Raw genomic sequence first — 26306 nt, forward strand, 5'->3', positions numbered from 1 at the left:
ATCCCAAACTCTCTTCAGTTCAGCAGCCAAATTTAGGTGGAAAATGTCATTTTGATTTATTTATTTTATTTACCTATTTTGGAGTGGCGTACAAGATAAAATAAAAACAGAATGAAACACTTTAAAATAGATTTTAAAAGAAGCAAAATGTACAGTGAACCGTGGCTGAGGTGGCTAAATAACTGGGAGTCAGAAATCCTTATCAAATGTCTGCGAAACATTTGGAGATCTGTTACTAGAACCAGATCACGTATATCTTCTGTCCACCTCTGGGTGAGAGCTAAATAAACCCTGCTCAGCGCATGTTCTAAGGGCAAGTTCAGACTCGTGTTCATATTTCACATGGAGAACGTCACAATATATGGGCATATATGAACCAGTCCTGTCAGGCAGAAGAGCGAAACGCTGACTGTTCCTAGAAGGACGAGGATAATGCCCACTGAAACTGGAAAAATTCTTAAGTCCAGAATCATTCATTCATATCGCACTTTTTTCCCCTTGCAAGGAATCCAAGGGGCTTACAAGGTCCTCCTTCACTCCATTTCATCCTCACAACAACCCTGTGAGGTAGGTAGGTCAGTGGCTGACCCAAAGTCACCCAGGGAGCTTCATGGCCATGGGGTGTGTGTGTGTGTGGCTAGAACCCAGATCTCCAAGTCCCAGTCCAGCACCCAAACCACTATGCTACACTGGTCCCATGCTCTCTTTTCCAGGACAATGCCTTTTGCCCAACCTCAGGCCTGCTAAACACAACACACCAATCATAAATCATGTATTTTCTTAGGTGCTTATTTTTAATTTTTTAATCCAAGGCAAGCGACAAAATGGGGTTTATTAAGTTGCTGGTGTGCTGCTGGGCTCCCCAGGTCGCAAGTTGTGCAAACCTCCTTTACAGTTTGTCATTGTGTAAATAAAAAATGGGCAGGAAGCGGTACAAAAGCCTCCAATATGAAATCTTTGGAGCAAAAGCTTAATTTGCCTTCCTGTAATTTGTGGTTCAGTATATGTCGGGGTGAGGGAAGATGGGTAGTATCGTCGTTTGGCAAGGGCTTGTGGCTCGCTTATAGCGTATTTTATTCAAAATCCTCCGGCATTCAGTGGGACCTTCATGCTAGGTTAGTGTGTAGGGGATGGCAGCCTTAGTTTTATTTCTTAGCTTCAGCATTTGTCAAAGCAATCTTTCCTTCTAATCTGGAAACAAACAGCCCTCTGGAAAAATGAGAATGCAAGATAATGATAAAGCACTTTGCTAACTATTATAGTGATCAGTCACTGCATCCCCCAGGGCTAAATCCAGCCTCTTAAAGACCATCAATTGCCCTCTCCCACCCCAATTGCTAATCCAAAGGCAAGAAAGTTGTGTGGAAGCACAGGGTCCTGGCAAAAGGAGGTAATGATAACCAACTTTAGGCAAATGGGGACTGGTTTATGACCTTCCACCCCCTCCTGAGAAACCTTCCCTTGAAACAAATTGCTGGCCAAGACTCTAGCAGTATACACATAGAAAATAAAATTGAAAAGTTTTCATGCCACGTTCTTGAGGGTGACATGGGATCTCTTTGAGGGGTGCATTCACATACCGCTATGTGGCTTTTTAAGAATCCACTCCTCAGTGTGGAAACGAACTGCAAATTGCAAAGTGGCCTGTAGCTGGCAGCACATCCCCAGAGGACTGTATATATACTGTATTTCTTCGATTGTAAGACACCATCAATTGTAAGATGCCCACTAATTTCAGTACCACCAACAGAAAAAAAGCTTTGACTCTAAGAATAATAATCGCACCTGCGATTCTAAGATGCACCCCGTTTTTAGAGATGTTTATATGGGGGGAAAGTGCATCTGAGAATCGAAGAAATACGGTATTCCCCCAAAGCTGCTTTCATCTAAACAGAAAAAAAACAAGCTTCTCATTATTAAGATATATTAACCTACAAGCAATGCCTGAGTTGTCACAGAAGTTGATCAACATTCCCAATGGTTAGGAGGGGCAGAGTTTTAGAGGGTTTTAATGAGCCCTTCCTCATAATAGGTAGAACCGGAATACATCCTGTAAAATAATTATGCACATTTGCATAATTTACACAGCAACAGAATGGGAGATAACAAATACACGGTCTGCTCAGCTTCTGCCCACCACCACCATAAAAAACACCTGGAGCTGGTTTCACACTGATCTTTATTAAAATTACAAAATTCCAGTTAACAGCTAAGAAAACCCTTCGCCCCCCCCCACCCCCGCCCGCCCCAATAAGCACCTCCTGTCCCTCCCATGTCAATGAGAGGCAGGATTTTTCCCTCTCAACCCTTTTCCCACAACAGAAAACCCTGTACCAATCTCTGTTGCAAGCAAGGAAAAAAAATCCCATCCCACGGTGGCGGAAATGTAAACTTCAAACACTACAGAACCGCTGTAGCTCTACAGAGTTCAACGGGAGTGGGCTGAGAAGCTTGTGGGTGGGAGTGACAAAACCAAGCCTCCCCTTCCCCTTAGCAGATGTTGAGTGTGTTTGTCTGGGAGGAATGAACGCAAGCTCAAACCAAGAGAGTCCCCTTTTGGGCATGGAGCAAACGGAATTCCAAACTCCCTAGAACAGGTGAGGACAGAAGGCAGCCCATGCTCCACTGATGGGCCAAATGCACCTGCTGGTTGCCGGGATTCTGGCAAAGAATGCTGGACTGGTTGGACCTTCGGCTAAGCCAGCAAGGCACTGCGCTTATGTCCATAAACAAGAGTGAACACTCAAGACCCCTTAACGCAGATGAGTTAAGCCTTAACGATTACAGAATTCCTACTAGGCACTCTTGCTTGGCAAGTTTGAGACACACACATGGGCACCCATGGACCACGGGGGATTCTAACTTAGGAGAACTGACCCTTCCATGCCACCACTGCCCTACAGGATGTGCAGCAGAGGCCTGACCTTCTCCAGGCCGGCCCCTCTAGCGGATGTGTGCCATCTCTTCCAAAAAGGGCGTCTTCATGCAGCCAGTGCAGAGTTGGTCCATCCAGAGGGGAGCCTCATGCTGCAAAGGGGTGCGCCTTGGGTAAAAGGTGTAGTTGAGGTCATAGTTCAGCAAGCAGCTGAGCGAGGCCATGTAGACGTCCGAGAAGCGGCACAGGCGGCGCGAGAAGTAGGTGGGGTTGTGGCACGTGCGGAAGATGCTACCAAACTGAGGGTTGAAGAGGTTCTTGGTGAGTGCCCTGCAGCAGGTTCAGGTCGGGGGTGAGGGGAGAGAAGGAAATCTGTGATCAGACAACAGCTATACACCTAAAAGTTAGGATTCCTGGGTTCTATTCTCAGGACGTGATTGAGTCAGTAACGACAGGGCAGTGTGATTTCATGGAAGCTGCAAACGCAGCGTTGTCTGAAGAATGCAAGCTTCCTAAGAATCTCAGTTTCCATTTAAAACAAAAAAAGCAAGTTTCTAGCCCTTAAGGTAAACTTGAAAGTGTGTAGGAGACGCCTTAAGTCTCAGAAGCCAGATATGTTGCTGAAACAGACTTCCAGTGGTCAGCATATAAAGCAAAGCCCTTTATATTGCTTTATTCCTCCCTGTAATTAGCAGAACCGGAATCGATTCCGTTTTGCATAAATGTTTACAGGTCATTTTGCATTTATACACTTCCGTTTTACATAAAGGGATGCGGGTCACAGAACTCCGCTTTTCTTGCCACTATGGCAGGATCTACACTACTGCTTTAAAGTGCTTTATAACAGTTTTGACAACTGTTGGGGCCCAGGACACACTCCATATACAGTTGTCAAACTGTTATAAAGCGCTTTAAAGAAGGAGTGTAGATCCGCCCTGAGTTTTATTGTCATTCGACCTGGATGCAGAAGAACTTTGGCATTGTTATTTTTAAGCACAAGGAACACACTACGAGTAAACACTGGCTTCCATTCCCAGATGTGTGACAATATATTCTCAGGATGCTTGTTGGATTCTGAGCACTGGACTGGGACCGATGTCTAGCAATGAGTGCAATTTCCAGCCCTTTACAGGCCACAGCAGCTCATGCATGGATGGAGCGTACAGATGCAAGCAGGGGGCTACGCTTGGCGCTATCCAATTGCACAGTCCACCCCACTGTTTTCTATAGACGTGAAACCCAATCCTACCAAATGAGATATGACCCACAACAGCAAAGGCTCCTCTTGTAATTATCTCCTGGAATTCTCTCTCTGTGTGTGGGTGAATATTGTATGTAGGTCTCTGTGTGCACGACACACGTAGGAGGAAGCAATTGCTCAAGCTATTCAACACCCAAACAGACTATCGGCGTTGGGAGGGGTGGGGGGGAGACACACGAGACCGTTCAAGCAGTCAATCACTCCCAAGAATTCTTTACACCGAATTCCCGACTCGCTGATTAAATCTCAATGTCAGTACAAAGTTATTGAAACAAGTGTGTGCAGGGTTTAGTTTATGAAACGTTAAGTTGCTGTGTCTTGGTAGAAGGAGAGACCATCCATAATATTCCCCCCCCCCGTCTCATTTCCTATTACAGGGGTACCTCAGAGACAAAAACTCCAAAATTAATAAAAAGAAAAGCACTTGACTTTACCCACATGGTTTAAAATGTTCCCCTCACTGATTGAAACTGATCACTACTGACCAATTAAAGCAGAGGTAAAGAACCTCAGGCCTAGGGACCAAGTTTAACCCTCCAGGAGTCCCCACGCAGACATACCTCTTCCTCTAGGCCCACCCACCCCCTTTCCCCCTGACTGCTGATTGGTGGTTTCCCAGCTTTCGTGCAGTTCCCCCACCCCCATTCTAAAAGGTTGAGATGCTTCTCCTATAGCTTAGTTACTGGCAGTAAGAGCTGGGGGTGCAATCCTATCCTGATAAACACCAGCCTCTGAAATCAGAGGCCACCAACTATCCTATGGAGGGCAGATGGAGCACGGAGGGGGTCCCCCCCTCATAGAATAGCAGAGTTGGAAGGGGCCTACAAGGCCATCGAGTCCAACCCTCTGCTCAATGCAGGAATCCACCCTAAAGCATGCCTGACAAATGGCTGTCCACCTGCCTCTTGAATGCCTCTAGTGTGGGAGAGCCCACAACCTCCCTAGGTAACTGGTTCCATTGTCGTACTGCTCTAGCAGTATGGAAGTTTTTCCTGATGTCCCTGTTGCCCTGCATTTTTGCCCAGACATCAACCCAGTGTGCAACTGCTCTCAAAAAGGCAAATTCCATCTTGGGGTTCTCATTAGGAAAAAGTTCAAAAATAAGACTGCCAATACCGTAATATCGTTATACAATTCTATGGTGCCACAACACTTGGAATTCTGGCTACAGATCTGGACAACACATCTCAAAAAATGTGTTGTATATGCCTCCCTTGCCCTGGGATTTCGCCCTAGTCTTTGAGCCTGCTTTTTCTGCGGTCTCAGGCTGATCCTGAGACAGCGGAACGTGTGTGCGGGCATCACAGTTTGTCCCGGCTCCTCGTGGTTACTCGGGGGTGGAGTGAGTGGGGAAAATCGTAAAGACAAAACAAAAAAACTTACCTTTTGCACACGAGCATTCATGCACTCTGCTCCTTTAAAAACAAAATGGCTGGCGCGACGTCCTCGCCCTCCGAGGTTGTCGCGCCCTGCGTGTAAACAGAGGGGGAGATCTCGCGATAAAAATATTGCCAGATCTTCACCCCTCCGTCGCGCTAGACCAGGTAGTTCTAGCTGAGGCCCCAGGATCATCCAATGACAGTGAATGGTGCAAGATTCAGAACAGACAAAAAGGAAGCACTTCTTCATATACCGCACTGTTAAAACGATGGAATTCACTTTCCCAAGATATGGTGATGGCCACCAGCTCAGATGCTTTTAAATGGGGGCTAGACAAATTCATGGCTACTACTCATGTCTCTATACTACCTCCAGGATCAGAGGCAGCAGGTCTTCAAATACCAAATTGCTGGGGACCGACAGCAGGAGGGGGCTGTTTACCTCATGTTCCTCTTGTGGACTTCCCAGAGGGAGGGGCCGTGGCTCAGTGGTAGAGCATCTGCTTTGCATCCAGAAAGTCCCAGGTTCAATCCCAGGCATCTCCAGATAGGGCTGGAAAAATGCCAGCCAGTGTTGGCAATCCTTAGCTAGATGGACCAAGGGTGTGATTCGGTATAAGGCAGCTTCCTATGTTCCATTTGGTTGGCCGCTATGGGAAACAGGACTATATAGGCCTCTTCTAATGTTTTTATATTACATTTAAAGTTTGCTTGTTTGTTTGTGAGATCAGCCTTCCCCCAACCCGGTGTCTTCCAGGTGCGTTAGACTGAAGGTCCCATCATGCCATTGGCCACGCTCACTGGGAACGGTGGCAAATGCCGTCCAAACACATCAAATTGATGGGGGACGGCGGACTTGGGCTTTATGAGAATCACGAGGTCCTCTGACAGGAGGGCCCATGAGCCCTTCCCAGAGTGCAGGACATGGAATAATGGACTCAAGTTAAAGGAAGCCAGATTCCAGCTGGACATCAGGAAAAACTTCCTGACTGTTAGAGCAGTAAGACAATGGAATCAGTTACCTAGGGAGGTTGTGGGCTCTCCCACACTAGAGACCTTCAAGAGGCAGCTGGACAAGCATCTGTCAGGGATGCTTTAGGGTGGATTCCTGCATTGAGCAGGGGGTTGGACTCGATGGCCTTGTAGGACCCTTCCAACTCTGCTATTCTATGATTCTATGATTCTATGAGGGCTAATAAACTGAAACTCAATCCAGACAAGACTGAGATGCTGCTAGTGCGTGCTTCCTCTGCCTATACGTGGTGTTAAGTGGGTGATCAACCTGTTCTGGATGGGGTTGCACTCCCCCTGAAGGAGCAGGTTCATAGCTTGGGGGTTCTCCTAGAACCATCTCTGTCACTTGAGGCTCAGGTGGCCTCGGTGGCATGGAGTTTGGTGGCCCAGCTATGCCCCTATCTGGACAGGGATAACCTGGCTTCACTTGTCCATGCTCTGGTAACCTCCAAATTAGATTACTGCAATGCACTCTACGCGGGGCTGCCTTTGAAGACGGTTCGGAAGCTGCAGCTTGTGCAAAATGCAGCGGCTAGATTGATAACCGGAACCAGAAGGTTCGGACATATAAGACCGATTCTGGCCCGCTTGCATTGGCTGCCTATACGTTGCCGAGCCCAATTCAAGGTGCTAGTTTTAACCTATAAAGCCTTACACGGCTTGGGACCACAATACCTGACAGAACGCCTCTCCCAACATAAACCTACCCATACACTCCGCTCAACATCTAAGGTCCTCCTTCGAGTGCCTACTCCGAGGGAAGCTCGGAGGATGGCAACAACGGAGAGGGCCTTTACAGTGGTGCCCCCCCCCCCAAATTATGGCATGATCTCCCCAACGAGGCTTGCCTGGTGCCAACATTGTTATCTTTTCGGCACCAGGTTAAGACTTTTCTCTTCTCCCAGGCAGTTAACAACATATGATGAGTTTTTAACTGACCCCAGAATCGCTGTTTTAAATGGATATTTCTGTTTTTATAATTTTTTTGTATATTTGTTTTTAATGTTCATTGTTTTTAACTTTTGTAAACCGCCCAGAGAGCTTCGGCTATGGGGCGGTATATAAATATAATAAATAAATAAATAAATAATAAAACAATTCATTTTTGTAGGATAGTCACCTTAATGAAGTTTATTCTACCGAAAAGGGATTTTTTTTAGGCTAGATCACTTTTTTTTTCAACCTTTAATCAGCTTTCATAATTAATGGTTGAAAATTATTTTAATAAATGTCACAATTGGTGGTGGTGATGTATATACTAAGATATCATATTGGACTTTTTTGCCTGTGGGATTTATCTTAAGAAAGAAAGAAAGAACCTGTAGCAATTAGATTTTTGGAGTATTTAAACCTAGCACGTCCAATTTCTATATGCTAATTTTATAGCCAGATAATCGTCCAAACTGTGTAATAAGAGGTTTCAGTTCTTGACGCGATTCTTCCATTTTTGGTTTAAAGTTTTCGTGGGCTGATTTCAGACCACTCACACACGCCTGAACATGTCCTTTCCTGGGCGCTTGTAATTTTCTCATGGAATTCTGTTCTCTGTTTACCCGGCTGGGCTATTTACCAGCCCATTCACTGCTTGTCAAGTGGGGGAGGAGGGGATCAACAATGCAAACAGAGCCTTCTATTGCTATTTCAGCAGTACAAACCTCCAACCTATGAAGTGTCTAAAAAAAGTACAAATAGGACCTAGCAAACGAGCTAGGGGAGGACTCATGCTGCAGCTAACTTACATTCTCAGAACCTCATTCCTCAGAACTTCACTTCCTCCGCCACAAAACCAAAAACTAGGCACAGTCCACAATTAAAAGACTTGCCTGGTTCTCATTAACCAACTCTTGCCAAATCCCAGCCAGGCAGCATAGGGCAGGGCTATGAACACAAGACACAAAATCCTGTCCCAGCTCAGTAAGAAAAACAGCGGCGGTGGTGTGGTGGGAAGAGGGAGAAAAAAGAGAAGCGATTCCCTCTAAACTAGCTTTCCCCAACATGGTGCCTTCCAGATGTGATGAACTACAACTTCCAGCTGGCCCGGGGATGCTGGGAGTTGTAGTCCAACACATCTGGAAGGCACTATGTTGTGGAAGGCTGCTCTAAACTCCTTGGGACCAAGACATTAACAAAAATGTACCAGAAGAAGAGGGGGGAAAATAACATTCATGGGCTGCAGAAATGAAAGGTTCACTTCCTAAAAAGCAGCATATGGCTGCTTGTGTTAGCAGAACTCGGGCTACAGGTCACTGAACCTGGAGCTAAAGGGTTAATGTGTACCTGAGCAAGGTGGGAGGGGATTGCTGGGATGTTTGTTCTTCCCTTTCCTGTCTCCTCCCCTCTACTTCCTCCTTCTTGTTGTTCCCTGCCTCATGGCTTGCTGACCACATGGCTGAACTGAACCATCTTACTCTAAGATGGAAAGTCGCTTATTCCTAAAGTAAAGTTTCTTTCACACCACCACTGGAGTGTTTCTTTTGTCAACACGTGTGGCTACTCACAGGGAGCTGATTCGGATGACAATAGCTTGCAGGTCCTGATGGGCCTGGTGCTTAGAGGCCCTGGGCAGAGAGGATCATCTCCATACTGCTTTGGGAACTCTTCAATGAATATTCACATGGATAGTTCCGTCATTTCATAAACAAATGCCCTCCGTTTCCAATCAATGCCTTCAGTTTATGTGGAGGGGAATAAAAGGATTCCCTACACTCAGTAGATATGCATTTGTGGTGCAGGAGAGTTGGAAGATGTAGTACATGACCCAGCTCCTTGTATAAAGATATTAGGCATCATTTTCTGGGAGATCTTTTTGAGAGCAAGAGCGGTTTGGCCTACTGCTATTATCTGGGATATGTTAGCAGATTATAGTAAAGTGATTACAATCAAGGATGCAAATTTTGCTGCTATAATTTCCTGTTATCATTGCTACTGGGGTCTGTATCATTCTTCACCAGTGTAAATCTCAGCCTTTTCTCTCAGTTTGGTTCTTTTATATGAATTCTCTCCCTCTGAGTTTGTAAGAATTGAGGCTGTCATGTAGACATCTTGTTTTATTGCTGAGCTTGTAAAGGCCTTTGTGTCATAGACAAATAAAATGAATCCGAATTCGCAATTTGTCTTCTCTCACCAAGAGCCAACACGCACAACCACTGGGTGCTCGGTGGCGACTGGGAAATTCTTTTAAGTCACAACCGGTTGGATCTGTACCCACAACAAACATCAACCGACCACACTGAGAGAAATATACAGTGGGGTGAAAAATCCGCCACCTTGTGCATAGCAGTACCTGTGCAACAGCCCTCTTGCTAGAGGCAGAGGAGGCAACTGGAATCCTTGGGCAGCTGCCAGGGTTCAAGAACTCTAGCAGGGCCCACCCACCCTTCAAGCCAGCTCTGGCCAACCCCCACACAGCCAAGACTAGCTGCCACTTTAATTTCCCACTGTGCCCTGAAGCAACACTCTTCCAGTACACTCTTCCAGTTCACACACACACCTTCCCTGCCTGGAGGAAACTCTTATTTGCCCCAGGCAAATTTGAACACCTGGATTAGGCCCAGCGAAGGCTAGGAAGAAGAAGAGAAAAGATAGGAAATGCCACCTGAGCTCTTGCCGTTCCTTCATCCAGTCCTGGAGCACCTGCTGGGATTCTGGGTCCTGGAACATCTTTTGGGGAACGAAACCAAATGGTTATACATGTTGTCTGGTCATCCTGTGCTAAATCAACTTATGCAGAAGAAACCTGCCCATCCCTTGCAGATTGATGCCTACAACCAAGTCGCTCATAAGAATTTCATCTCCTCCTCTATGTTAATCAGACATCAGGGTATCTTATTATATTATTTTGAGTATCCCTCGCCCTACAGTTCCTGAGGATCACCTTCCACTAAAAAATCCCTGTCCTCCCTCATTCTATTGATGACAACCAAGCTGCCTCGTTCCTTCTCTCCTACCTGCATGCGCTCCAACAACCCAGTCAAGGCCTGCAGCCAGGTGAGTGCTTGTGAGTACTGTTCTGTGTTCACCATTTTCGTCTCCGTTTCCAGCTCTGGAACAATGGCCCCTGTCCGCCAGCCGTGCCGCAACATCAGGTCCTTGGGTGGAGAGAAAGACATGAACAAAGGTTGAAAGCAACTTTACACAGACCCCCACCCTTCAAACTCAGCCCACTCCCCTGGGAAAGAGAATCTAAAAGCCCTAGTTCCCAGCCCCAGCCCCAGCTCTATTCCTGCCCCAGATAAAAAGGCCAAGAGATCTCACCGCCAGGTCACTGTAGAGATGGTCTCCAAAGTAGAGAACTTTGGATCCACGCCAGCCTGTGAGCCGGAGGAAGTCAAAGAGGTTGCCCTAATTTTGGCGGAAAGGGAGAACAAAAGAGGATGTATTAGAAAAGGGCTAGGTTGGGGGACTTTGGTTACAAGAGCCCTGTTGGCAAAGGAACAAAATGGCTACTGAATGTTTACATCAACATAGAAAAAGGGGACGCTCCCCTCACAAAGATATGGAATCTCTTTCTGGTACCCAGGGGGTAGCCCAAGGCCGCCTTCAGAAACTGCAAGGACTTTGGGCAAGATATCTTCAGGGGGTCCACCCTATCTTTACTGTTGCCCACTAGCTTGCCCTTTCTACAATGGGGAAGACTGGCTGAGCCTGGGACAAGTCCTCATCATCACACCAATGGCCAGCTCAAATCTTACATATTTTTTTTATTCTTGCACAGCTATCACAACGAGAAACTGGGGAAGGTGGAGAGATATGGGACATTAACTTGGCTCTTCCAAACAAGATGTCCCACCATGAAAACGTTGCCCTCCGCAGTCCATTTCCTTACCTGCTTATATACCTGCCCCTTCTCCAGCTTATTTATTTTGTCCCACTGCAGGTCCCCATTGCTGTCCAGCCGCCGGAAAGGTCTGTGAAGAGAAGCAGGTGTTGGGAGGGCAAAATAAGGGGATCTGGGGGTCCAGCATCTGGCCTCCAAATCCATAAAACCATCCACTTTCGCTCACTCACCTCCCACCCCGCCACACACCCCAATCCCTGTGGGAAGCCTGTATATAAAATGGCTGCAGGTTACAATTTGCCTGTGTTTTTTCCTGCAAATTCCTGTGTGAATAAAGCAGTCCTCAGAGCCAAGGAAAGTCAAGAGCCGTGGCTTACTTTTGTATTTGTACAGCGTTTAAACAAAGTAAGTGCAGTGCCGAAAATTAAAGAAGTCCCTGTCTATTGGCTTGCTTAAAATGTAACATGATGCAAGGATGGAAGGAGAGGAAGTGAAAATAGAATATGCAGAGGTCATGTATAATTCAGAGAACATCCCAGCCCCCTGACAGTGGACCAGCATTGTTACAAGTCAGTGCAAGTTTCCTATCCCCCTACCCCTGGGTGAGAAGCAAGTCTTTAGAAGCCTTTTTTCAAAAGGAAGGAAAAAATAAAGCAACCTGGCAGACAGCAGAATTTAGAAACACCTGAAGAAGCGAAGAAAAGGCAAGCAAAGGAAGAATTGCAACAAAAAGCCAGCAAATTTTAGCATGCAAACCACTTAGAAATGTTGCTTTATCAAGCAGTATAAAAATATTATGAATAAATAAATAAAATGAATATTTGGGCCTCTTTGAAGCACTGTTCCAGAGGGCTACATCAAAAGCCAGAGGCAGCATTTTGATCCCACACTGTTCTCAAGGCTCAAGTCTTCATATTTTGCATTTGCAGTTTTGCTTTGCCTCCAGCTGTCAAAAACAGCCATCCAGAGTCCCCTACCCCAGCAAGCCACGTGCTAATACTCAGTCCATCTAGTGTTTACTTAAGGTGAGCAACGAGGGTGTAATCCAGCCTTTCTCAACCTGGGGCGCTCCAGATGTGTTGGACTGGCTGGGGCATTCTGGGAGATGCAGTCCAACACATCTGGAGTGCCCCAGGTTGAGAACCACTGGTGTAATCCATCACAGGGTGCATGTGTGGTTGCACATTAATGTAATGCCTGTCTCTTAGGGCCTTGGAACATTGGCTGAGTAAAGTGGGGGGGGGGGATTGAATGGAGCGAGGGGAGAGAGAAACGTTGGCTGAAAAAAGGGCAGTTGAGTTGGTGAAGAGAAGTAAAGTGTCTATATGGAAATGAGGACAAGGCTCCTGTATCTTTAACAGTTGTATAGAAAAGGGAATTTCAGCAGGTGTCATTTGTATATATGGTGAAATTCCCTCTTCATCACAACAGTTAAAGGTGCAGGAGCTATACTAGTGACCAGATTTAAAAGAGGGCAGGGCCCCTGCAGCTTTAACTGTTGTGATGAAGAGGAAATTTCACCAGGTTCCCCATATATACAAATGACACCTGCTGAAATTCCCTTACAACAGTTACAACAGTTAAAGATACAGCAGCCCTGCCCTCCTTTTCATATGGTCACCCTAATTTCAGCAGGTGTCATTTGTATGCATGCAGCCTCTGGAGAAATTCCCTCTGCATCATAAGAGTTAAAGCCCTGCCATCTTTTGTATCTGGTCAAGAGGGCAGGGTTCCTGCAGCTTTTAACTGTTATGATGGAGAGGGAATTTCACCAGGGGTTGCATGCATACAAAGGACACCTGGAGAAATTCCCTTTTCTATGCCACTGTTACAGATACAAGAGCCCTGTCCTCCTTTCCATATGGTCACCCTGAAGGTGAAGGCAGCAGGAGAGAAAAGAAGAAAAGTTGAGCAGGGAGGTGAAGAAAGAAAAACAGGTAGAGCGGGCTTCAGGTAAAAGAAGAGTGAACCTCCACAACAGAGACTGGCCACAAATGGACAAGGAACTGGTGTTTGATTATGCAAGAGCAGCCCTGCACTTTACAATGAATTGTGGCCTAAAATTAGAGTTCTTGGTTTATCATTTTGTTAGTATTGTCATTTACCAAACATTCTAAAGCTAAGTAAATTCTGTTAAATATCTATTTTGTTTGTCTCTGGGGTGACTGCAATCTGCCCCTCCTCATTCTAGCTATAGAAACCAGAAACATTACATTAACTCTCCCCACTGTGCCCCCGCCCCAATCAGGAATGTGCAAACTGCCCATATGGATATGCTCACGGCCACACCTCTTGAGAGTATAATATCTAGAACCGAACATGGGGGCCGCACTCACTTGACACAATCGTTGAAGAAATGAGGCTTGTCTGCCTGGACTATGACCACGTCAAAGAAGTCTCGCCAGTCTTTACCCACCATGTACCGCATCCCTTTATCACTGGAGGGAAGAGAGAGAGAGACATTATTGACAGCGGACAACAGGGGACAACTGTGCCACAGAAAACCTGGCTCGCCTACACTCTATGGGTTCTCTCACAACACAGGCAGGGGAAAACTGGAGGCTTCAGAAGGAAAATGGACAGAATTCAAGAGTTACACTCCACTCCTTTCCCACACAGCACACAGATGCTGCCTAGCTTAGGGTGACCATATGCAAAGGAGGACAGGGCTCCTGTATCTTTAACAATTGCATAGAAAAGGGAATTTCAGCAGGTGACATTTGTATACATGGAGAACCTGGTGAAATTCTCTCTGCATCACCACAGTTAAAGCTGCAGGAGCTATACTAGAGGGCAGGGCACCTGCAGCTTTAACTGTTGTGATGAAGAGGAAATTTCACCAGGTTCCCCATATATACAGATGATACCTGCTGAAATTCCCTTACAACAGTTACAACAGTTAAAGATACAGCAGCCCTGTCCTCCTTTTCATATGGTCACCCTAATTTCAGCAGGTGTCATTTGTATGTAAACCGCCCAGAGAGCCCTGGCTATGGGAGCGGTATATAAGTTTAATAAATAAATAAATAAATAAATTGTGATGAAAAGGAAATTTCACTAGGTTCTCCATATTTATTTATTACATTCATATACCGCCCCACAGCCGAAGCTCTCTGGGCAGTTCACAAAAGTTGAAACTGTAAACATTAAAAAGTATACAAAATTTAAAAACCATCAGAAACATAAAAACAACAGTATAAAAACAACAAATGACATACAAATGACACCTGCTGAAATTCCCTTTTCAATACAACTGTTAAAGATACAGTGGCCCTGTCCTCCTTTTCACAGGGTCACCCTAAGGGTCTAACTGTTTATCCCCCCCACACTCCCAAGGCTATCTAACAGGTGGCTGTCTGTTAGAGCAGCCAACGGGGTTAAGGACCAGTGATGGGACACTTTGATGCAAACCTGAAGCTACAGTGGTTTGTTGATAGTGGTTATAAGACTGCATACAGGTAAGGAAGCAGGAATGCCCCTGAACAAAATACTTATAGAGACTGCACTTATTGGTTCATAGGATACTTCAAGGGTTGAATTTCCCCCCAATCCAAGGCATCAATGGCTTCCTTTTCTATAAGGTTTAGGTATTTGCAAATACACCTGTTTCTAACGGCAGGCCTGTTTTGCAACCATCATTATCTACAAACATGCTATGGGCAGAATTGGGATTCCTAAGATGATTAAGCTAGTTCTGAATTCCAGAAAGCCAGGCATGTTAACTGTGGTGAGAAAAACGGACACCCACATTTAAAGAATCATGTAGCAACTAACACAGTTATTGTGGTATAAGATTCTATGGGATAGAGCTCAGGGTTAGCTTTTTATTTCCAAAGCACCTTTCTAGTCCTCAAGGCTGCATGGAAGTTTGAAAATGTGGGAAGCAGTAGCTCAAGGCCTTAACGAAAACCAGAACAGAGGCACCAGGGATGAACAAAAAGGGGAAAGAGAACAAATTCTTAGAAGTGCCAAAGCGTTTATTTTAAGTCCAACGCACTTCAGAGACTGTGGTTCCTTCATTGGGACAATCTTATAACATGCCTCAATGACGTATGAAGGTCAGCCACCACCTTAGAAAGCTGGCTGGGTTTGTTTGCAGTGTTAGCGTTGGATTGGGGGGAAATCCCTTTTGATTTTTGTTGGGCTTAAAAATAAACAGATTACATTTTGGCACCTCTCGGAGGCCTTAAGCCTCTCCAGATGTGTTGGACTACAACTCCCAGAATCATGCTGGCTGGGAGGATTCTGGGAGTTGTAGTCCAACACATCTGGAGAGCACCAGGTTGGGGAAAGCTTCCTTAGAGATTCCAAAACACAGCTGTGCCATGTTCATGCAGCTCTGCTTTAATGAGGCAAGAGCGATATCTGAGCAGAGCCATTTTGTTCGCCATGTTTATCAGCTGCGCAGAGTTTGGGATCAGGACAGGGTTCATGCCCAAACGATTTCTAAGCTGCAGCTCTGCCATGCCAAACTCACACAAAGCTGAAAGGGCTGTTGGTGATGAGGAAGAGCTTCTTGCCACTTTTGGCCAGGCGGTGCAGCACGGCGTATGTCTCATCCCCACGCAGAATGTACTTCTCTGAAAAAGGGAAGATGGACAGATGAGCATTAAGAACTTCTCTGATGATGCCATCATAGCAGAGCCTATTGATTACATAAAAGAATGTAGGCAGAAGAAACAGAGATTTGAGCAGAATTGATATCTTTTATGGATAATAGGACTTATTCGTCAGGAACAAATATTTTTCTGAAATCCTGTAGGTTATAATATTTCATACTAATCCTTATTATATGTATTATAATTAGCATGTCATCCACCTTTTAAGAATCTACTTTATGTAAGTGTTGGGTTATGTTGATATAACAGCTACAACCCTGTCTGGACAGAGATAGACTGGTGACAATATCTATGCTAGTAACCTCCCTGGTTGGATTACTTCATTGCGTTCTATGTGGAAGACAACTCTGATTTTGTTCAAAATACCTCCTATGCTACTAACTGGAAACGATCATCAGACATTGGTGATTCTTCAGCTGCATTTCCATGCCCAATCCAAAGTGTTGGTGTTGACCTTTAAAGTCCTAAATGGCTTGGGACCAGAGTATCTAAAGGAAAGTCTTCTCTCCAGAGCCTTAAATCATCTTTAGAGGCCCTCCTCCAGGTGCCCTGGCTGAAGTTAGGTGGGTGGTTACAAGGGAGAGGGCTTCCTCAGTTGTGGCACCTCATTTATGGAATGCCCTCCCCAAGGTTTGCCCAGTGCCAACACACTGTCCTGTTTTTGGTGACAAGCAAAGACTGGTCTTTTCTTCCAGGAATTTTAGAGATTGGGGATTTTTATATATATATGATCTACTCTTGTGCTATTTTTTGTTTTGTATTTTAGTCTTTTAAGCATTTGTAATCTGCCCAGAGAATATTTGTTATTGGGTAGATTAATATATGAAATAAATAAAAATATGTTGTTGTATTGTTGAGTCTTGTATGATTTTTTTTAAAAAATAAAAATTCCGATAAAATGTAAATGCAAAGCAAGAACCTGTATGTGAAGGAAAAAACAAGGACGGTAAAGCAAAACTGTTACGACATTTTGTTTTTTGTTTTTCTAGTGCTCATGCTTCAATTGAAATGGGGCAGGATTAGACAGGTCTTTTATGTCTGTTGCAATCCTCCAGTTCTAGGGTCCCCCCATCTTCAGCCCCATGGCAGATGGATACTAACCTAGATCCTGCATAATCCACTTGTACATAAAACCTTTGATATGGACATCCCGGATGGCATCCTGTTGAAGACATGGGGAGAAAAAAGAAACATTTTAAAAGAATCCAGAAACAAGTCCAGGCACTGACATACCTTCCCCTGGACTGCATTGGAATTGTCCAATGCTTCACCCCCATCCCACCAACCCTGACATTGGTTTCAGGAGGGGGTAGGCTGCACTCCTCTTGTTTTGCATCCCTCCGATGCCAGCTTCTGGGCTAAGAAAGGATGGGGGTGGGGGTGGAAGAGCCGGAATCACCCCATCCCAAAGCTAGGTCCCAAGTATGAGTGGAGAAGCAATGCCATTATTTATGCCTCTGCCTTCCGTTTCATTGATACAGTCTGACGGCCAAACCAGAAATGACATTTCAAGATCTGTGATTGGATCTCTCACTTATTTTTTGTTTTGTTTTTAAACAGCAGCCATGTGGGGCAGGTGGGGGAAATCCATTTAGGGCAGGGGCCAATCCTTTCCCACAGCCCTGCTTTCTGGACAAAGATCACACACACCCTGGAGCTGTTTTCTGCCTTTTATTTATTTATAATATTTCTATGCTACCCCTAACGACAAGAAGTTCTCTGGGTGGTTCACAAACAAAGGTTAAATGCATGAAATATAAAAATAAAAGAGACATAAGATTTTAAAAACAGTTATAGGCAATGGAATAAATCCTCAGCAGTACAAAAGGACAGAAAGAACTTAAGCAATTGTACACATTTTTTCAAACTAAAAAGCTTGGTGTGGGGCGGGGGAAGGTCCTTGTGGGGGGAAACAGCAGTATTAGTACTTCTGTATTTTCCTCTGCAGGGCAAAGAGCAACTTTTGTGGGGGGGGGGATTTAAAAGGCTAATAGGGATTTTGTAAAAGAACAAACATTCCACATATGCCATTGCCCTAATCTGATTTGAGAAACCTCCATGCTGTTTTTATTTGTTTTAAAATGCTGGCTGTCTTGACTAGTTTGGTCCTCGTCACTTCCTAACTCTCTCTCTCTCTTACACACACACTTTCCACTGTTACTGATCTTTTCAGATCCTCCCAGGGTCTGTCACACTCCATTTGCGGCTGGGATAAGGGGGAAAACAAGCTTCAGTGGTGTCCCCAACAGAAATGCACATTAGAAATGCACTCTTATTAACTCCGTTCTCTTTCTCCCATTCTTAAACTACCAAGAGCTGCATGTAACCTGATCCACAGTTTCCATCTCCACACACACTCACACACACTCCCGAAGGTTAAAGGGTAAACCCATTGGTGTTAAGTAGCCTTCAAAGCGCATCGTTTGCACTGCTCGGGGAGCCAGACGAGGGTCTTGCGGGTGGGCTAGCTGAAGAACAGGGGAAGGGAGAGCGTACGTGCAGCATGCAATTTATGAGGATGCCACTTCTGACCTCTGGCCCCAGATCAGCAGAACAGGCAGGCTCCAGAGAGGCCTTGAGCCCAAGGGGCGGAACAGATGTTCCTCACGTTTCTATGTATGTAACTAACGGGGGAGCCTGGCTGCTCAAAACAGGCCGAAGGGCCCCCAACAACGTGCGCCTTGGAGCAGCTGGGTTCCTAGATAAGCCTTCCTGGCAGCCCTGCCCAAGTTCTCCTCCAGCTCAGGACAGCCTGTTCTGTTGCTGCTGCTGCCGTCACTCCCTCCCACAACAAAGCAGTAAAGAAAGACCTCAGAGTCCAGCCCTCTTAGACACTCCAATGGCCCCTTGGCCAGCAGCCTCCTCAATTTGCCTGCAGGGTAAGCGACACAGAACACAAAGTTCCCAAAAAGAACCTCTGGAACAGGAAGCCCAACAAGGGTGTCCAACCCACTGCTACACACACACACACACACACACACCAGTTCTGCCAGAACTGGGAAGAATAGTTCCAGGTTCCAGCCAACAGCCCACCTCCTCCCACCATCTCACAACATGGAAGTCTTCTAAGACCACCCAGTGACAAGAGCAGAACACTCCCGGAGAGCCGAGCGAGACAAAAACACACCGTAACGTCTTTGTAGAGATGGATGGGGTCATAATCGATGTCGTTGCTGATGAAGAAGTCATTGGCTACAGCCAAGAGGGTCATTTCAGGCAGGGAGAAGATGTCCATGAACTGTTTTATGGCTGGGCCCTGAAAGGAGGGAGGGAGAGGATTGGGACACCAGCTTCTTCCCCTTTTGGAGCTCTCAACCAGAATTGTCCATACTCTTCACCCAGTTACTTGCTGGTATGTGATCTAGAAGCATGGTGCTCTGCAGAATTCTTGGCCAAGGCTCCACAGAGACACCTCCTGCCCCATCCCACCCCGCACTGTTAACCTTCAAATCCAGCATTAAGAAAGTAAACATTCTTGCTATCGGAGATAACCTGAATCTGGAATGGGGGGTGGAGAGAGATTTGGATGGCAGGAGGCACACAGATAAGATATAATTGCCAGAGGGTAGCTGTGTTAGTCCTACTGCAACAAAAACAACAAAGAATCTTGTCGCTGAAGGCCAAACAACACACTGACCTGGCATGTGTGAGTTGGGTTTTGAATATTCGAGCCCCAACTGCGGCTTGTCATGTGGTCTGAACCCAGAGGCTGTGAGTTATACAAGAATTAAACAACCCTCACATAACCCACAGTCCCCGAATTTGGACAGCACAACAATACCAGGTTGGGGCTTAAATACTAAAAATGCCTGCCTGCACTGCAACTCATTATGGCTTAAATAAGCCATGGTGGACTGTCTGGTCATGCAAACTGGCCCATAATGTTAAACGCATAGTTAGGCATTGTGCTATATATTTTTGTTAACATTAAATAGAAGTTAAGGAAGGGCCCCAATCATGACTTGGAGCTGGGAGGGGAGGTTTCATTGCTACTGCATCATCATCATCATTATTATTATTATTATTATTATTATTATTATTATTATTATTATTAATTACATTTATATCCCACCTTTTTTCCTGCATGGAACCCAAGATGGTGTACATAATTCTCCTCTTCCTCTCCATTTTATCCTCACAACAACCCTGTGAAGTGGGTTGGGCTGAGAGTCTGTGACTGGCCCAAGTCACCCAGTGGGTTTCCATGGCCGAGTGGGGACTGGAACCCGGATCTCCCATCTCCCAGTCCGACACTTTAGCCTCTATACCACACTGGCTCTCAGCAATACGGGAGAAAAGGGTTAAGACCCCCCTCTCCCTGATGGAGCCCCCTCCAAGACAGCTGCTATTTATTTTATTCATTTTTTAAAACAATCATGCAGTGGCCTGTTTAGCGCATAATGATATCCCATGGTTGATTTAAAACCCATGGTTAACCCGGGGTTTGTCTGGCAGATGATCGAATCAACAGTAGTTTGTTTTCTCAATCTCTGGGTTGTCTGTTTCCCTCCTATTTTGCCTGCTCCGTTCCTGTACCCCAAATGCCTTTGTGATGCTGTAGTACTGGTATGTCGAGGGGCTGATCTGTGCTTCAGCATGGACAATATGGTTAGCTTGTACCTGCGTGGGATGTTCTGCGGACACATTCAAAGCCTCTGTATGGATGCATCCTTACAAACAAGACCAGCTCATCCTTACGCCAGCACCTCATTCTGCCCTGTCGCGTGTTTTCCTGCAGTATTCTCTGCCAAACCTCCAAGAAAACAGAACTCCCTACTAATGTGCAGTGAAAAAACCACGTGAATTTGGAGGCCCAGCTCAAATAGCCTGCCACCACAGGCTATACAAACTCCCAGATCATTACTGTGGCTTTTAATGAAAGACGCTTACATCTTGGGGGGACCCTGGGTAGCACAGAGATGTAGGGAGATAAATAAATGGCGCCCCTTCCAGCTGGCACCCAGCCACCCATCTCAGTCAGGAAGGCCATACTTGGGTATGGCCTTCAAACAGGTTCTGGAGGTAGCAAGGGAACCTACCTTCCCATAGAAGCCACTAGCCTGATGCAGGGGGATGTGATGGGTACCGTCATACATCTCCAGCACCTCATCATCCGGGACAGGTTTCAATCCACTGCAGAAGACAAAACGTGGCTGGCGTGTTTAGGTGTTCGGCAGTGATAGCAGCACAGCATCATTTAGAAGTTGGACCACAATAGCATGCACATTTTTGTGGCGGTACAGTTGGGTACAACCCTGGCGCAGACATTATGCCGGCTCCCTGCAAATCGCATTTGCTAACTGGGAGCCAGAGCAAAGGATGGGTGCCCCCTCCCCTCTTCCTGTTGAAGGAGAAATTCTCTTCTCAAGTAGCTGGGGCTCACAGAGAAGCAACACCAGCACTTCTTTTTTTTATTAGCAGAGACACTGATGTAATTTGCCAAGCCTCTCAGAATCCCCTGTTAGCTTTGCTGCAATCTTCATAGTAGCTGGGTGGAAATGAATTTCCCCCCAAAAAATTCCTTTTGCAATGCAAGGTATTTTGGAGTGACTTGGTCTTGAATGGGCAATTAAGACCCATTAGCTTTGCAAGAGACCTGCTCCTGGTGGAGGAGCAGTTAAAACAATTGCTTGAATTTTGGGGACCTCCTTGGGGGTGTGGATACAGAGACCGTTCATGATGAGCCCCTGCACTTCAAAATTTACCTCTACAACACTGCCCTTCTCCCTTGCCTTGTTTGGCTGGAACAGTGGAACATGGTTTAGGATTACATGTGCACCATTGCCAAACCAGGGTTCCCTCTTAACTAGAGTTTGCAAAGAAAAAAAGAAGGAACGCATACACACACCCTACCATCACCATCTCCACCACCAGAACCAGGGACGATTCCCAATTTACAAATAATGATTTGCTGGAAGTCAGGGTTATGGCAGGACCCAAGAAAGCACACTCAGGATTACAGCTTAAGAAATAGTTCCCGTCAGAAGATATACATATATATATATATATATATATATATATATATATATATATATTAAAAATAGGTCTACAACTAGCCAAGTATCCCAGCTTCTATCCTTTCTTTCCAGCTCCCAGCTGTCAAATCCTGCTCTATCCCTGCAATTTGGGGGGTCCACATGAGAGACACTTACCGATACACAGTGCCCAGCTGAATGTAGTGAAAGGCATCTATTTTCATGAGCAAACCCTATAGGGTAGGAGGAGAAATATGAGTCAGCACATATTTATTTATTTTATTTATTAAAACATTTGTATCCTGCCCTATTATCACTGGGAACTCAGGGCGTCGTACAGATAAAATCAGAACAATATAAATGTAAGTAATTTACACAGCTAAAAATGTATTAAATCGTTAACAAATTAAAACCAGTAGAATTTTTTTTAAAAAAGCAAGGAAACAATTACAATCAATTAAAACTATGTGTAACCATGGGGAATTTAGTCCTTGAAGGCTTTGATAAAAAGCCATGTTTTAACTTTGTAAGCCTATGCGGCAGGGTCTTGCTATTTACTGTGTTATCTGTACAGCACCATGTACATCGATGGTGCTATATAAATAAATAAATAATAATAATAATAATAACTTGGTGCCGAAATGAAGTCAGTCAGCGCCAGTCGGGCCTCCAAGGGGAGGGCATTCCATAGTTGGGGTGCCACAATAGAGAAAGCCCTCTCCCACGTCCCACCATAATGTATGTTTTGCATTGGTGAGACGCAGAGGACGGTTCCTCCAACAGAGGAACGGCATATATAGGGAGAGGCACTCCCTCAAGTACCGAGGTTCCAAGCCGTTTAGGGCGTTGAATGTCATTGTCAACACTTTGAATTCCGATTGGAAGCCTGTAAGCAGCCAATGCAATTCTTTTAAGACCGGTGTTATATGGTCTTTATAAGATATTCCAGTGAGCAGTCTAGCTGCTGCATTTTGCACCAGCTGCAACTTCCGAGTCGTCTTCAAGGGCAGCCCCACATAGAGTGCATTGCAGTAGTCTAATCGGGAAGTTACCAGTGCATGCACCACTGTGGCTAGGTTGTCCCTGTCCAGGAAAGGCCATAGCTGGCGGATCAGCCGAAGCTGGCCCCAGGTACTCCGCTCCACGGAGTCCACCTAGATCTCTAGTGACAAGGATGGATCTAGGAGTGCTCCCAAACTACGCACCTGCTCCTTCCGAGGGGTGCAACCCCATCCAGAACATGTCATTTACCCAATTCCAGGACTTGGGAACCACTAATCCAGAGAGTTTCCATTTTATCAGGATTCATCTTCAGTTTATTAGCCATCATCCAGCCCATTATAACGTCCAGGCACTGGTACAGCACCTTCACCGCCCCAGCCGACTTTGATGACAAGGAGAAATAGAGCTGAGTATCATCAGCATATGGATGACACCCAACCCTCAAACCCCTAATGACCGCTCCCAGCGGCTTCATATAGATGTTGAACAGCATGGGAGATAGAATAGAGCCCTGCGGCACCCCACAGCCTAATAGCCATGGGGTGGAACAGGAATCCCCCAGTACCATTCTCTGGAATCAGCACTGCAAGGAGGAGAGGAACCACTGTAACACAGTGCCTCCTATTCCAATCTCACAGAGCTCATCCTGTAAGATACCATGATCAGGAGTATCAAAAGCCGCTGAGAGATCCAGGAAGATCAACAGGATAGCACACCCCCTGTCTTTCACCGGGGGCCTTACCAGACGAGGCCTTAGCGCGCCTTCTGACCCAGTTTCCCTGCTGTGCGTCCAGATGACGCACAGGGGAATCCGGAGGTAGGCCGCGCTGAGGCCTCCTTCAACGCGCCATAAGCTAAGTCGCTTATGGCGCGCTTTTTCCCCAGCTCCGGCCTCAGGCCGGAGCTGGGGAACGTCTAGCGACTTCCGCGGCTCCTCGCTTACTCGCGAGGAGCTGCGAAAAGCTGCGGACCTGGCACAGCGCTCATAGGAGCACTGTGCCCATCGGCGGGGGGGGGGGAAGAGAGGGGAGGGCGAAGGATGGGAGGGTGGGTGGCACAGGGGGAGGGCGGGTGCATTGCCCGGGCAAGCGCCGCTCGGCTGCTTGCTCGGGTGGCGGCGGCGCAATCGCACCCGCCCTCCCCCCGTGCCACCCACCCTCCCATCCTTCGCCCCCCCCCCCCCCGTTTTTTTAAAAAACGAAAAAAACCCACTTACCTTCACGGAGTCTTCGGGCCACCCGCGGCCCCTTTAAACAAACAACAAAAAAATGGCGGACGCTGCAGGGCTTGCGTCCTCCCTGCAGCTCTGCCGTCTGGAAGTGTGGGGGAGGCGCGCTAACGTTAGCGCGCCTCGGCCCCGCCTCCCTGCCCAATCACAGGTCTAGGAAGGCCCCTAGAGTAGGTCGTCGGTCACAGCAGCCAAGGCTGTTTCAGTGCTGTGCCCTGGCCTGAAACCAGACTGAGATGAGTCCAGATAATCAGTTTCTTCCAAGAACGACTAAAGCTGCCCAGCCACCACACGCTCAAGCTCCTTGCCCAAACAGGGGATATTGGCGATGGGGCGGTAGTTCTCACATACCTTTGGGTCCAGGGAGGTCCTCTTCAGGTGAGGGTGCACTACAGCCTCTTTCAAGGCAGCAGGCACCGCCCCCTGACAAAATGAGGCATTTACCACCCCCGGGACCCACCCAATCACTCCATCTCTGCTAGATCTTATTAGCCAAGATGGGCAAGGGTCAAGCTTACATGTGGTGGGACAGACTGATTCAAGCGTCTTGTCCACATCATCAGGCTGCAACAACTGGAACTGATCCCAGGAAACATGACCAGGCGGGGCACTGGACACCTCCCCAGGCTCTGCGATAACTGTGGCATCAAGTTCTGAGCAAATACAATCAACTTTCTCCTCGAAGTGCCTTTAGAATTAATTACAGCAGGTGACTGAGGGTTCCAATCCTAATTCTAGCATCCTACACCAAACTTGCAAATAAGTGCATAAACATTATTATGCTGCCCATTTGTGCCACGCTGATGGCTGCAACGAAAAAGAGAACCAATTCTTTTCTCGCCTTAGGAACGATCCTCTGCCCAATTGCCTTGGGGTGATCCTTGCATGCCACAGGTGACCAGACAAGTGGCTACTGAATGTCAACAGTACCCATAGTTAGCATTTACACAATTAAGACTTTTAGAATGTTTGAAGCACTTCACATACATCTGCTTAGTAATTCTCACACAAGACCTATAGAATAGGCCAGTACTACCTCCATATGGCAGGCGAGGCTGAAAGAATAGCAGCTTAGTTACAGCCATCTTTTGGATTTATAACTAAAGCAAGTTTTGCCACCTCCTAACAAACACCTCTAATCTTCTAGACCAGGAATGAGGAATGTGCGGCCCTCCAGGTGTTGTTGGACCGCAATTTCCATCGTCCCTCACCATTGGCTATGTTGGCTACAGCTGATGGGAGCTGCACACGCTCCCCACCCCTGTTCTAGACTTTGCTCTCCTTCCAGGGCCACAGTTAGAACAGACAAGTCACCTGGGCTTCTCTCACCTTGGCAATGTCGTAGTGCAAACCCCGGATGGCAAAGTTGGGCCAGTATTCATACTTCAAGATGCCCTTTGGATACTGATGGGACAGAAGGAAACAGGCAATCAGCATGGTGGTCAATCAACTGAAACACTGAGAACAGGGTGATGAACCTCTTTCAGCCTGTGGGCCAAATTTCATTTCCAAGAAGTTCTTGGGGGCAAATTCCAGTGAAGGGTGAGACAAAGTAAAAGGGGAAGGGGCAAAATCTCAAAAAATACCAGCCTATTTTAGCTTAAAGATCTTACTGCCAGTAACTAAGCTTAGGAGAGGTATTTCAGCCTTTTAGAATTGGACAGAAGGGGAGTGCATAAAACCCGGAAACCACCAAACAATCAGTGGTCGGGGAAAAGGGGATGAGGTCAGGGGAAGGGACACAGCCCTCTGGAGAACCCCAGAGGGCCCCACTGGGACCCTAGGAGGGCTGGATTGGGGCCCCAAGCCTGAGGCTTTGCACCCTGGTTTAAAGCAGAGTACCTGGAAACACGTGACATTTTGAAAGTAAAGATTTTTCTTGATTAATCAACACAGGGAAATTGCTTGTAGCCACTTAATGCATATTTATGAGCTTCCAAGCAGCAAGCAGTGTTAAGGGCAAATGTCCATGCGACCCATTAAGGGCCAAATGAGGCATAACAGCAGCAGCCATGTTTGTGGTTCTTGTATCTACCCTGTACACATACAAAGCAGGGCTGGGGGGGAAGTCTACCTTTTAATACCAAAAGGGGCAAAGGGATGAAGAGAGCTACACACTTCCCTTTCCCACATTCCATTACTTCAAGTACTGTTCTCCTCAGCCCAGCTTGCTTTC

At 46.4% G+C, this 26306-nt stretch overlaps 1 protein-coding gene across 1 annotated transcript in view; it reads right to left on the reverse strand.

The window, feature by feature from the left end:
* Positions 1-2246: 2246 nt before the first annotated feature.
* The window catches only part of LOC134394160 (5'-nucleotidase domain-containing protein 2-like), a 31370-nt gene continuing 7310 nt past the window's right edge, over positions 2247-26306 (reverse strand). The window contains exons 3-14 of the mRNA XM_063119362.1: positions 25460-25534; positions 22078-22133; positions 20965-21058; positions 19053-19181; positions 17027-17087; positions 15784-15886; positions 13643-13744; positions 11355-11436; positions 10784-10870; positions 10477-10617; positions 10125-10189; positions 2247-3205 (exon numbers count right to left, since the gene is read on the reverse strand). Of these exons, the coding sequence (XP_062975432.1) occupies positions 2944-3205; positions 10125-10189; positions 10477-10617; positions 10784-10870; positions 11355-11436; positions 13643-13744; positions 15784-15886; positions 17027-17087; positions 19053-19181; positions 20965-21058; positions 22078-22133; positions 25460-25534 (1257 nt within the window). The 3' untranslated portion in view covers positions 2247-2943. The remainder of the gene's footprint in view (positions 3206-10124; positions 10190-10476; positions 10618-10783; positions 10871-11354; positions 11437-13642; positions 13745-15783; positions 15887-17026; positions 17088-19052; positions 19182-20964; positions 21059-22077; positions 22134-25459; positions 25535-26306) is intronic.

This window comes from Elgaria multicarinata, chromosome 3 (assembly GCF_023053635.1).
Source record: "Elgaria multicarinata webbii isolate HBS135686 ecotype San Diego chromosome 3, rElgMul1.1.pri, whole genome shotgun sequence".
In the NCBI taxonomy this organism is placed as follows: domain Eukaryota; kingdom Metazoa; phylum Chordata; class Lepidosauria; order Squamata; family Anguidae; genus Elgaria; species Elgaria multicarinata.